The 13,860-nt window shown below is 47.4% G+C and overlaps 1 protein-coding gene across 3 annotated transcripts in view; it reads right to left on the bottom strand.

The window, feature by feature from the left end:
- Smg6 (SMG6 nonsense mediated mRNA decay factor) overlaps positions 1-13,860 on the bottom strand; it is a 235,538-nt gene that overhangs the window by 14,933 nt on the left and 206,745 nt on the right. For all 3 annotated transcript variants that reach the window (XM_021176232.2, XM_021176235.2, XM_021176236.2), the window contains exons 14-15: positions 10,194-10,370; positions 6,647-6,793 (exon numbers count right to left, since the gene is read on the bottom strand). In XM_021176232.2, coding sequence (XP_021031891.1) covers positions 6,647-6,793; positions 10,194-10,370 — 324 coding nt within the window. The remainder of the gene's footprint in view (positions 1-6,646; positions 6,794-10,193; positions 10,371-13,860) is intronic.

The following is a 13,860-nucleotide window of genomic DNA, read 5'->3' as shown; positions in this document are numbered from 1 at the left end:
AAAAAAAAAAAAAAAAGAAAACAAAAACACAAGTAAGAAACCAAAGAGAAAAAAGCACATTTGCTTTAAAAAAATTACAATGACTTTTGCTTGCACCCTCCCCAAGTGACAGGATTTCTGCAAGATATAGTGGCCCACATCTTTAATCCCAGCACTCAAGTGCAGAGACAGGCTATGCAAATCCAAGGCCAGCCTGGACTATACAGCAAGTTCTAGCCTACACAAGGCTACATACTGAGACCCTGTTTACAAACAAACAAACAAACAAACAGTTCCTCTGTTGCTTAGGCTGGTTGTGAAATCTTGAACTCAAGTTATTGTCCCACTTGAGCCTCAGAAGAGCTGGGATTACAGGTACATTAGGACTTAAGATAGGGCTCTAGGGCCTAACTATCACAGGAGCTCAATGAACTCAATCACATAGTCTGTCTCATCCACTAGATAATACTTTCAGGAAAACCCAGATGAGTTAAAAAAGTTTTAAATGAAAATTTGTACTATGCATAAATTGTCTGCCTGCAAGTATGGGCTGTGTACCACGTGCTTGTGCAGAGTCCATGAAGGCTATCACAGGGTGTCAAATCCTCTGGGACTGGAGTTATAAACAATTATGAGATGCCATGGGGGTGCTGGGAATAGGTGCTTTCCTCTAGAAAAGCAGCCAGTTCTCTTAACTGTTGAACTATTGCTCTAGATCCCGAAAGTTAAAAAGTAACTCTTGATCTGAGAAAGCTTAGAAAGGAGTACATACTCTCTTTCATGAAGAATGAAGGGCTAAGCATAACACTTCTGAGCTTGCTACGAGCATCAATCTAAAAGGTGTTTCAGTCCAAAGGCTTGACCATTCTGGGATCCAGGGGTAAGACAGAACCCTGTGGATGCAGTGGGAGCCAACGAGGCAGTGGCGGCTGGAGTCATTTAGAGGTAGGTCTAGCGCCATGGTACACAGAGAGGCTGGGGCAGCCTGGGCGGTGCCCGGCTCTGTGGACTGATGTGCTTTCCATCAAAGGTGAACGTGCCCCTGGAGTGGTAGCATACCAGCCCCCACAATGTCTCCGACAGCTAGGAGCCAGGGTTGAGTGTCTGCCTTCCGCTAGCTTCCTTCCATACAGGTGTGTGTGTGTGTGTGTGTGTATGGGGGGGGGGGTTGTTCTGTGTATACCCCATTGTTCCACAATGCCCCCCCAACCCCGTCCCAGGCTGGGTGGCAGTGTGAATGGACTGTGGCTATATTTAGAGTGAAACTCCTGGGGCTCCCACAAAGGAGTGACTACATCTTCAGGAGGGTGGGTGGGTGGGAAGGGGACAGTGGAGTGAAGCTATTTTCAGAACACATGTCATTGCTGGCTACAGAGCAAGACTGTGGCCATAATGCAGAGGGAAACAATAGCTGTGGCCAGAGGAAGAGCCTGTTATGTTTCAGGTGGGATGTTTGCAACTGCTCAGGAAACCTGACCTCGCCCAACAGCAGCACAAATCACAGGAGAGCCTCATGGAGTCAGGGGAGGAGACAGGAGATTTACAGGGCCAGGACAGTATGAGGTACCAACAGGCCATGCCTCCTGAGTGCCTGGAGGAGGATTTTTAGTGACTGTTTGGGTCTGGGTGCTTGGTTAGAAATGAAACCCTTCTGAACAACTTCCCAGAGAAATCATGGACTCTGGACCTCTCCCATGAATGGCAATACAAATAAAAACACAGGTAGAAAGCAGTGAGGTAGACAGGACCAATAGATACAGTAGGAAGCACCATCTTAGGCAACAAGGCAAGGCCTGGGCTATGCCAGAGCGTGTGGTCTCAAAGCCCTGGGTGGGTGGACTTGGCACCCCTCACATCTAGGGGCCTAGCTGGGCTCTGCAGTTCCAGCTGCACAGGCCCTGAGAACTCCCCACACCCCTTTTCTGACCTCTAGTCGGCCCCACTCACCAGCCTCTGTGCAGTCCCGGAAGCAGGGAGGGACAGGCTGCAGAAGGAGGCCAGGCCTCACCTCCCCCATCTCCACAGATGAGCCTGAGGCCCAAGGGTCTATGTAGGAGCAGGGAAGTGGAGGTGTGGCTCCAGCCCCAGATCTCACTTGGACTTTATAGCCATCCTGGGGCAAGGGGGCTTTTGTTCAACCCCATCTTCATATCCCCTTCCCCAAACATGTGTGGTTCCTGTTTTGCTGCATCTGTAAAAGGCGCTGGGAGCTGGGGACCTGCCTTACACCTCTCGGTTAACACCCTAGAGACTGATGGGAGTTCAGAGCAGTGTAATTTACAGCCCATCTCTCCAATCTTAATTCACTGGATGCTCCTTTCTTCCTTATTGTATTAGTGTGACCCAGGTACCTGCCAACAATAATGGTCTTTCTAGCTAGGAGCCTCTCCCCTACTCCCAGGACAATTTATACCTTTTCCTTGGGATTTTCCCCCTTAAATTAAACAAAAAGAGGAAAAATAGAGAAGGTTAACACGGGTTTGAAGCACTGAGGCCCCGTGGTTCTGGGCAGGGAGCCAATGGCCTGAGGGCACACACATGTGTGTGCTCTCCCAGAAGGGCCTTCACCGGCCCTGTTTTACAGCTACCTCGGCACAGACTCCAGGGTTCACGCATATGGCCAGACAGATGTGTCTGGCTTACGTTCAAGGCTGGAAAATGAAGAATTATGGAAGTGAAGGGCCCCGGGCATTAAAGAGAAGGGGGAGGTAAAAGGGGGAATTTTTCCTCTGCTGAGAAATCCTCCTGTGGCTATGGGGCTGGAGGAAGGAGGTTGACAGGAGGCAGGGCCGCCAACAGCAATGCATGTGGGGCCTGTTCTTAAAGGGGCCACAGCATCCTCCTCTGAACAGATCTGAGGGACACAGATAGTCAGTGGCCCTACAGTTAGGCCTTATATTGGGCCTCCAGTTATCAGGACTGCTTATTGCTTGCATGGCCAACCTGGACAGTGTACTCTGGCAGAAGATGGAGCTGCTATGGCATGTGTTCTCACAGCATTCTTTTCCCATCTCAGGAGGGTCTATGTAGCCCAACCTACATACTTCAAAATCATTGTACAGTCCAGCTCTGGCCTTGAACTTATAACCTTCCTGCCTAAGCCTCTTGAGCTTCAATATATATGGTATTACCCAGGCTTGTTTGTATCTCATCTTTTAAAAATAATTTTCTATCTATCTATCTACCTACCTATCATGTGTGGTGGAGGGAGTAGGCGCATGTGTCATAGCATGTATCATAGGACAACTTTCAGGAGTCAGTTCTCTCCTTCTTACATATGGGTCCTTGAACTCAGATTATCAAACCTGGTGGGTGGTCAGTGCCTTTACCTGCTAAGCCATCTTGCTAGCTCTGTACTTGATCTTTTTTGTTTTTTGAGACAAGATTTCACTATGTAGCTCTGTATGTCTTGGAATTTGCTATGCAGACTAAGCTGGTCTCAGACTTACAGATATCTGCCTGCTTCTGCCTCCCGAGTGCTGGAATTAAAGGCATTTGTCACCATACCCAGTTAATACTTGATCTTTTAAAAGACCTCATTAACATGCCAAATCATTTGTTCAATAATAGATTCTCATAGGGCAGTTGTAGGCATACACCTTTAAGTCAAGTTCTCAGTGGAGATAGGTAGAGACAGATGGATCTCTGAGTTCAAGGCCAGTTTGGCCTACAGAGTGAGTTCCAGGACAGCCAGGGCTACACAAAGAAACCCTGTCTCAAAACAAAAAACAAAAAACAAGCAAGCAAGCAAGCAAAAGAATAAACAAACAAAAGAATAGTTTCTATACTGTATGGCCTGCTGTGAAATGTCACCTCCCCCTGTCCTTCGACCCCCAAGGTTTGTACAACCCAGCCATTAGGAGAGTCAATGCGCAGATCCTTGCTAAACTGAACTGAGAACATGGTCCCAGATTCCTAGGAATTCATGGTACTGTGGGGGGAAAAGGCCCACAAATAACTGTAATGTGAGACATGATAGCAGTCCTACAAATGAGATATAAATCAACTCTGCAGGAACCCTAGAGCACAGAGACAAATTCCTCCTGGGAGAAATCAGGGAAGGCTTCACTGGGGAGATGGAGTTTCATTGGGGAATTCAGGGAAAATAGAATTTCAACAGGTAACAGGAAATGTGGAACAAAAAAGAGTCCTTTGGATTGAGAGACAGACTCAACAAAGATCTAAAAGTGGGAAAGGGCAGAGCGTAAGGCAGTGAGTAGAGAGGAAGGTTATTGTCACTGTCACTGTCTGGGCAGGATTCTTGATGGCTGGACAGACACTTTATACACTCGTCCTAAGGACGCACAGCAACTATGAGGCAGGTGCTGTGCTGAGTTTACTTTACAGACTTAGAAACAGGAGCACAGAAGTTGACCACTTTGCCCAGTGTCCAATTGTTAGCTAATAATGGCTCACAGGGAGTATGTTAATAGGGAAAGCATACTTGGAGTAGATCAGAAGCCTAAGGTGTTATTAGAAGGAATTAAGCTTTATTTCACTAGTCAAGCTAGGCGGTGATAATTTCTGAGCAGAGGAATGGCTCTCTATGGGATTGTGGGTTCATGGTATGAGTGAACCTGGTGGCCAGACTGTGTACTATGTAAGCCCAGGAGGGGCCGTTCCCAGATTATAAAGTCAGTGGCACTCTCTGGAGCTATACAATGCAGAAGCCTAGTTGTTATGGTTCAACATGTCCCTGAACTAGGGTGGAGTGCAGTGATAGCTAGAAGGAGAGGAAGGGTGAAGGAACAGACAGGACAGGATAAGAAATCAGACAGCAGGGTTTGTAAAAGGCCATAGTAGAATTTAAAATGATGTTCTACTTGCTATCATCAAAAAAGTCAACCAAAAATTTCTGTTAACTACCAATTCAGCTTGCTAGACTAAAAGACAACTGGAAGGATGGAGGAGTTAAAAAATAGTTGTAGAAGTCTGGGAAAGTAGCTTTGAGTAGCAGAGAAGACAACAGCGTACTTACTGTGTGAATGGTAGTCTGGAGGAGACAGGCATAAAACCAAAGCTATAAAGAAGTTAACTATAATGGGGACTCGGGTTTTCTTTGTTTTTGTTTTTTTGTTTGTTTGTTTTTAGAGTGGGTTTCATGTAGCTCAGGCTAGCTTTGAACTTGCTTTGTAGCTGAGGATGGCTTTGAAATTTTACCTAGTGCTGGGATTACAGGCTTTACACCACCATGCACAGCAGGACCAAGTTTGGTAAAAACAGGTCCTGGGTAATTCTGGCAGTAGTTTCATATACATTCCCCCCCCCCGCGTACCCCCCACCCCACCCCCTGGTAGTACTTTCTTTAACAGCTGGACTGAATGTCAGGATGTGGAGGTAAGGACTTGAGATGGGACTTTTGTGAGGACTGATGGCGAGAAAAAAAAGGGCAGGAAAAAAAACATGAAGATGATGCTGTTCTTTGGGCCACAAAGAGGTTTACAGTCAGACTCATGAGAGGTTTGTGCAGGCAGCCACATTACAAAAGACAGGCATGTAGAGGTATTGCATGCTGGATCCTAGTAGCAGTAGGACATGGGTATGTCTAAAAGACCAATTCCAACCGTTAGCATTGCTCTCCTGGGCCATGGGATGAGACTAATATCAGACAAAGGGAATACTTGTAGGCTAAGAACTTTTGTGGAAGTGTCTCGTGTAAGTCTCTGGTTATAATAAAAGGGAAATACTACCAACCCACTTTGTAGATGAAGAAATAGGCTCTTTAAAGTTAAATAATTTGCTTAGTGCTTTAAGACTAGATAAGTGTCAAAACTTGAATTATATCAAATTTGCTTGGCTTTCTGCACTAAACCATATGTTCAAGAGGAGAACAACATGCCAGGAATGGTAATACCTGCCTTTGGAGGCACTTTGGATGCAGAGGCAAGTGAACTCCATGAATTTAAGGCCATCCTGGTATATATAGTGAGTTCCGTTCCAGGCCAGTCAAGGCTACACAGACCTTGTCTCAAAATAGAGAGGGGGAGGTATTGGAGGGTGGGGGTGGGGTGAGTGGTATGAAAAAGGAATGGATGGGAAAGAGAGGGGTAGGAGGGAGATGAGAGGAACATATGAAGACAGACCTAAAGATACACATGCCTAGAGAGAGGCCTAAAGACACATGCTTAGAGAGGCAGAGAGTGAGGCTCAATGCTCCTCATGTACAGAGTCTATAAAGGGAGCTTAACTTGCTTGGAGAAATAAGTACTTAGTATAAGGAAACATATCTTGGACAGCCAAAGAGAAAAACTTGCTGGAAATGAAGGTTTGGGCTTCCAAGAGGACTGACAGTGAGGTAACTGTGAAGATCTACCTGGGAAGATATGGAGAGTACTCTGCCCAAAGTGAGTTCTCCCAATATCTTGGCAACCCAGATAAGTAGCCTGTCGCTATGGCATTCTAATCCCACAAGAAGGAGTGTGTTCCATGAATACCTACATATGGTGAAAGATATGAGTCCCTTAAATTGTATCAACGACTGCATGTGTGGTGTTAACAGAGTTTCACAGGAAAAGTGCTGCCCTGCACTGCCTTAGAACTCACACCCTGACTGTAACAACAGGGTCCTCTGCCACTTCTGCTCACACCATTCTATGCCCTGCATAGCCACACCCTCATGCACAGCCACATTCCTCAGTGGGGATCAGCTTCTCCAGTGAGGCTTTACCTGGATCTTTTCCTGGCGACGCTGCTGCTCAGCTATCTTCCTTGCTAGAGCCAGCTTCTTGGCCCGAAGTTCCCTGATGTCATCCTCACCCCCACTGCCTTCAGCCTCTGAATCTTCCTCAAAGTCTTCAATCACCACATCTTCTTCCTTGGGATAAAGACACAGACAAGGAGAACAAAGAGATCATGAGCCATGGTATTTAGCCTGGAGTGTGTTGGTAGGAGCAGTGACTCTTCCCACCTCGCCCACCCCCCCGAAACTGTACCTACATGCTAGAGCTTTTCTTACACACTCATATCTATGTTACTTATAATCAATATATTCACATGCATGCATGCTTGTGTTCACAGTCCTTGTTCTCCCTTGCACACATTCAACACAAACTTTGGACCTGGTTTCATTTTGAAATTACAAATGACTCAAAGAGTAAACAATAGAGGAACTTGAACTGCTCAATTTAAATCTAATTCGTGCTAATAATCTGATAGGAATCAACTCTGGCCAACATCTGGGAGTTAGGCAAGGAAGTTCCCTTGCCCCAGACAGTATCAAGAGCAGATGCTGTAGCTCTACAGACTTTACCCTGATTTCCTTTTAAGACCACAGCCTGGTAGTGTGGAGACTTCTGGGCCCCATTAAAAGATTCACATAACATGGCCTTGCTCAGCTGCCCTCCAAGGGCCTAGGCAGAGTAAGTAGGAGGTGGCTGGCTGGCTTATGGAGCCTTCTTGCCAGGCTGATGGAGCCTTCCCCAGGGATGGCACTTCCTCACTGCAGACTCAGTTCTCAGCAGCCACTGCTCCCGGGTGGTCCCAGCTCCACTCCTCACTCTCTCACTTTTGGCCTTGGTCAGGAGAGAACATACAGCTGCCTGAGAGGATGGGGCTAGTAGGGGAGTGATTCCACAGGAGAAGGAAGATTCTTGTAATTCTAACAGAATGATGACTACACTGACAGCTACTAGCTACTCAGGGCTTTTTATGGGCTGTGTACCCAGCTATGTGTTTTTCATACATTAACTCTTTTAATTCTCACAATGGCCTGCACAATAGCTATTACCATCTGCATTTTATAAATAAGGGGGTTAGAATAAAATAGCCTGTTCAGTCACAGAGGTGGCAGGAAGCAGAGCAGGTATTCAAATTCAAGTGAGTCTGACTCCTGTGTCTGCTCTAACCAATCACAACGAACAAAACTGCAGGACTGGGGTTCTGAATTGAGAGAGCAAGCCCAGACACAGCCCTTGGTAGCTCAGCTTTATCAGGCCTGGACCTATTTAGATAGACTAGTCTTGGGAGATGGCAGGTAAGGATAAAATAACTGTAACTGTCCTGAGAGGTCCTAGGGGGTTTAAGGTGCTGTCCACAAGCATCACTTACTTATCAATATCTGGCTATGAGGAGGAAGAAAAATTCACATTTATTTTGTTGCTCACAGGGTCAGCCTGGACAAGAGCAAGTGCAACAAGATGCTTGTTGGCTCACGGAGGAAGATTCGTGTCCTTGCCTGCTCTGACCAGGGATGGATAGTTAGTTAGCATTGGTTTGGAGTGAACAGGACTGAGGTCAAAGGAGGGTCAGAGAAGCTTGTCTGAGGTTTGTTCAGCTCTCATAGCAAACAAGGAAGTGCAGGGTTATGAAATTACACAGAACAGGGTAAGTAGGATTTCCCAGGGACCACTAACATAAAAGAACCCAGGAGACTCGTGGGAAAAGGAAGAAGTGGGCAGCCTGGTGTGGGTCACGAACCTTTGCCTGGTCAGTAAGCCTCAGAAGGAGAGTACAACCAGATCAGGCACCAGAGGTAGCCCACCCCTTCTAGGGTGGGAGGACAACCTCTTTGCCTAGCCATGCTTGTGGTGCCAGTCCTAGATGTTCAGAGGCATCTCTTATAACCATGCTGGAGAGCTGGCTTTGCTCATCCTCCACTGCCTACTTTTTTAGTCTTTTAGTATGCGAGAGATAAAGGAGATGTTTAGACAGGGCCTGTTTCCCACACTGTCTAGAGCTGCAGGAGCACTGTTCTGCTTGCTAAAGTTGGACACCCCAATGGCTCTGGTAACTCCACTCTCTCCTTCCATGCTGACAGCTCATTCTTTCCCTTTATTCTCTGCCCAGGTTTCATCTAGAGAGTCTGGAATCATGGGCTTAGCTATAGCCCTGGAACCACCTCTGTCCTGGAAGCTGAGTCCTGTGTCATCAGGCATGGGGTGGAGTTCTCCAGCTATCCTAACGAAGCCTGGCCAAGACTGCTTCTCTGAGGACTCTGTTCCAAAGGTGGCCACTCTATCACTGCCTGAGATCCTAAACGACAGCTTCCAGCTGACATCTGGCTTCCTTGGCCTGTTGCTGATTTCATCCTTGTACCCCACCCTGCTCCACCGGGCGCTTGAGACTGCTGTGGGCCAAATGACTGTGTTGGCCTATGGGTGACCTGGCCTCTGGCTAGAATTGCTTCCGTCCCTTCCCTCCATCCTTGTTTCTTTCTATCTAGGACCCTCATCTTTAATACTATGGAGTAAAGAGAAGAAAAGAGCCAACCTTCAGGCAAAAGTGAGACATGTATACTCCCAGACAGTTACCCACACCCAGATAAGCAGCAAGGAGGCTGCCATATGTACATATGCTCCATTTCTACCACACAGTCACAATGACGCTCAGTCCACAGGCCTCAGGGGTGTGGACAGCAATATTCATTTCAACTGACAAACTGGGCACATACAGATGATCAGCAGAGATCATCCTAGAAAGACATAGATGCACAACAGGGGAACTGCTAAGGAGATCAGCAGGGATACAGGGGTGGGTACATAGGCAAACATGCTTGTGCACGCGGGTGTGTACACACACACACACACACACACACACACACACGCTTGCCTCTTTCTCTCTCTCTCTCTCTCTCTCTCTCTCACACACACACATACACACACACAGGCGCGCGCGCGCACACACACACACACAGGCATGAGCAATGGAGGGAGGGAGGGAGGGAGGGAGGGAGAAAGACTGGAGTGAAGCAAGGGCTACAGGAACAATCAAGGGCAAACAAACAAGAGGAGAATTCCTTAATCACATCAGGATGTGCAGGAGGGAGGGAGTAAGAGAGAGCGAGAGCAGGCTGGGGGAGGGGTGATTTTCCACACGGGGCCAGCAATGTCAGCTCTTCCTGTACGTGAGCTGGAGGCTGGAGTTCAGGTCTGTGCTGTGCTGAGCTCCGCACATCTATAAACTTGATCCTTAGCCTGAACCCTAACACCCCTCACTCTACTCTATTTCCTAAGCCTCCAGAGCTGAATATTATTAAACTCTTTCCTCCAATGCAACATTAAAAAGAAGCATCTGGAACTCGTAGATGGAGGCACTGGGGTGGACTGGCAGGAGGGGCACCAGCAGAGTGCACTCTTGAGAGGTTGCTGTCACCTCAACACACACTGAACTCAGTGAGAGGTTATAAATCATCTCAAGGGGAAGCTCCAGCCTGGGCATCAGGGCACGGGGGAAGGGGAGCTTTCCCTCTGCCATAGCAGGCTCTTCCCGAATAGTACCTCATCTTCCAGTTGTTTTCCCTCTTGGCTTCCCATTTCCTTTCCCATGGTGTCTGGGACGGGTGCCACTGACACATATTTTCCACCCTTGAATGCCAGCAGAGGCTCTTCTTGTCCACAAAGGGCTTCCAGAAAATACTTCAGCACTGTGACCCTTTTGCAGTCAGCTGCAATAACCTACAGGGCGAGAGGGAGAGAAGAAAAACAGCATTTTCTGAGAGGGAGGATGAAGACGAGAGACATTGTTAGCTGCAGGGCACATGAGAATTGTGTCAAAGTTACTGGGGAGGGAGGTAGTATGAGCAACAAGAGTGTATGGAGGAAAGCAAGGACCAAGGTCTTCTGAAGGAAGGAAGTCACCAGGGCCTTGCTTTAGGTCATCCCTGGGGCAGCAGACACCTCAGGATCAATGCCAGGTGCCCTCAGGGCTTGTACTTTTCTTTTATTAAAGTCCTATTATGAAAAACAAAACCCAGAAAATAATTTCTTTTAAGTTTGGAATATAAGTAAGAGGACGAGGAATGCACGGCAGCAGGTTGGCTGCCACAAAGCCCTGCTTTCTAGCACTCCTGACACCCCTGGCACCCTGTTCCCAGACTCCCTCCAGGGCAGTCTGCAGACTGAAAGATAAGCTTTCTTGCCTGTTTCATCTTAGCTAAGTCATTCTAAACTTCTCTGGATGGTTCCTGCCTCACCTGAGAACTGGGCAGGAAATTATCAGGCTGAGAGGATGGGACAGAGCAGGCGAGTTCACCAAAGCTCTGCCCTCCACAGCTCACACTAGTTGCTCCAATGTTGCTACAGCAGCACATATACAGTGCTGATTTAGCTGTTATATGAAGTATTATCCTGATCAGCTGTCAGGTCTGTCAGGGTCTCAGATGATGTGTCCTCAGTCACCTAGACTGGAATCCTCTCCACAAGACCACATATGTGCATGCCATCACCTCTATCTGTGCCCATGTTTGCATTGTCCTCTTCCTTGCTATCTGTACCATTCTCTTATTCACTGGATTCTGGGGCCCTATCATGACTACTGACTGGATGGTTGTCAACAAGGAGGTCCCTGCTTGATGTGCATCTAAGAAGCAGAGGGCATTTTCTACACCATATTGGCCAGATATGACACAGAGCAGCCCTTTCATCCTCAGTGATCCAAGACATGTTAAATGACCAAGACTCATTGTAAATTTTTATTTTACGTGCATGGGTGTTTTGCCTGCATGTATGTTTGTGTACCATCAATATGCCTGGTGCACAAGGAATCCAGAACATATCATCAGATCCCCTGGAACTGGAGTTACAGATGGTTGTGAGCTGCCACGTGCTTGCTGGGAATGGAACCCAGGTTTTCTGGAAGAGCAGCTAATGTTCTTACCTGATAAGTCATATCTCTAGCCCTACCCCATCACCCTCAGAGCCACTTTCCAGCCTCATTTCTGACTGTGAAGGGCACGTGAAGGACTGATGTGAAGGGCTCATCATTCCACTGTTGCACAGCTAACTCCTCCATGCAGAAGGCAAGCCCTCTAGTGCCAAAGATCACATCTTGTATTTCCCTAGCAAGGTGCTGTAAGAAGCAAGTGACACACTACAGGCGCATGGAAAAGACTGGTAGGTGGAGAGAAACTCACTAGGACCACAGGAACAGATGATACAGGATGAGCCACATCTTCTAAGACAAGGTGCAACGAGTCACCACTCTGCCAGGTGGCTAGCCAGGGAGAGTGCATACACACCAGACATCTGTGCCACAATTTCACTCTCTGCCATCTTTTACCCTGCCCAGATGGTACTTACCTATGGCTATTGCCACCAGAAGGTAAAATATTAGGCTAAGTATCTGACCACCACCGTCTAAGAGGCTTCCCTGAAGAGGCTTAGAGCCTCTAGAGCTTAAGGGGACTGTTCCTGGATCCCTGAAGGGGTAAGGACAGGTAGCCTTGGGTCCATCCTGTGTATTCAAGCATGTGATGAGGAAGGTTAGAAATACAGAAGCAGGGGCTAAAAGGCATTAAAGAACAGAGCTGAAATGAGTAATAGCCTGGCAGGCAGCACGCACAGTGGCCTCCCTGCATCCCCAGTCTCTCACTTGCAGAGGAAACTTCTGCATTTCCACAAGACTGCCAGTTTCCTCTCTGTGGTCTAATTTTAACCACCTTGTCGTTACAGTGTGTGTCAGCCACCTGACCCCACTATGACCTCTGACCTTATGCCCCAGCTACTGCTCGCACTATAGAGAATTATGTAATGGATCCAGGACTTTCCTTTTTGGCATGAGACTGCTGCCACTGAATGGGTGGGGGGAAGAGGAAAAGGAGTAAGGAGAGGAGAGAGGATTTTGCAATGGTCCTTGGCTCACCTGGATGGTGAAAGGGCTACAGGAGCCCCAGTTCAATCTATAGCAGAAACCTGCACAGGAGAAGACAGTGTCTCATGGTTATATGTTTGGGCAAGTAGGAAGAAACACCGTTGTCATTAAGGCAGGCCCTGGGTGAGTACATGGCTCAGGAAGCAGTGTGATTCCTGGCCAAGAGGGAGAAAGGCCACATGTGTGGACGTGGGACTCCTGGAGGTGGGGATTTCCAGGGCACAGCAGGAGCCTGGGGTGCAGACATCCTGAGCCTGCCTGCAGCACATCCTTAGAGGTTCAGTGGGAACTATCATGAAGAAAGACAAGGAACTCCCACCCTGCTCCAGTTTTCATATGCACACCTTTTAGAATGAACCCAGTTTCCCTGAGTTTTGTCTGCTATTGGTCATTCATTCTTGCCTTTCAGAGGAATGTCACTTACTGTGATTGGTAAAAGAGTTCTGCTTCACCGGGATATCTAAGAGGTCCAAAAAGGACTCTGTTTACATAGACAATTCACCCAGACTTTGTCTTCTCTTCATTGTAGTCCAACCAGCAGGGAGACCGACCAACTAAGGCTGGATGCAGTATTCTTAAGTTTCTAAAATACAGTGTGGCAGTGAGAAATGAATTCAAGGTATTTAGTAAACTGGGACTATGACAGGCATAATGTATAGGGCTTGCTCAAAGACACATGGAAGCCTGTTTCCAGCTTGTTGGGCTGGTTGTGAGAGTATTCTGCCATGGGGTGAGAGGAATAAGCCTGGTGGAGAGAAAAACATAGCTCTCTTGACTCTGGGGTTCTACAGGAGGCTCTTGGAATATTCTCCCATACAAAGGGGCTCTAGGAGTTGAGTCAGAGAGGGACAAAACAACAGTTTAATATGGTCAGGGATATATCAAAATAGAGAAAGACAGGCTGGAGATGGCTCAGCAGTTAAGAGCACTGACTGCTCTTCCAAAGGTCCTGAGTTCAAATCCCAGCAACCACATGGTGGCTCACAACCATCTGTAATGGAATCAGATGCCCTCTTCTGGTGTGTCTGAAGACAGCTACAGTATACTCTTCATGCATATGTATGTGTGTATACATCTATACATATACATACATATAATCAATATTTAAAAAAGGATGGAGAACGACTTTCAAACCAACTCCTTTAAGAAGCAAACTCCAGGGCTGGTGAGATGGCTCAGTGGGTAAGAGCACCCGACTGCTCTTCCGAAGGTCCGGAGTTCAAATCCCAGCAACCACATGGTGGCTCACAACCATCCGCAACGAGATCTGGCGCCCTCTTCTGGAGTGTCTGAAGA

This window comes from Mus caroli, chromosome 11 (assembly GCF_900094665.2).
Source record: "Mus caroli chromosome 11, CAROLI_EIJ_v1.1, whole genome shotgun sequence".
Classification (NCBI taxonomy): Eukaryota; Metazoa; Chordata; class Mammalia; order Rodentia; family Muridae; genus Mus; species Mus caroli.
Note: the sequence above shows the minus strand (reverse complement) of the source record. Positions and strands in the feature narration are given on the sequence as shown.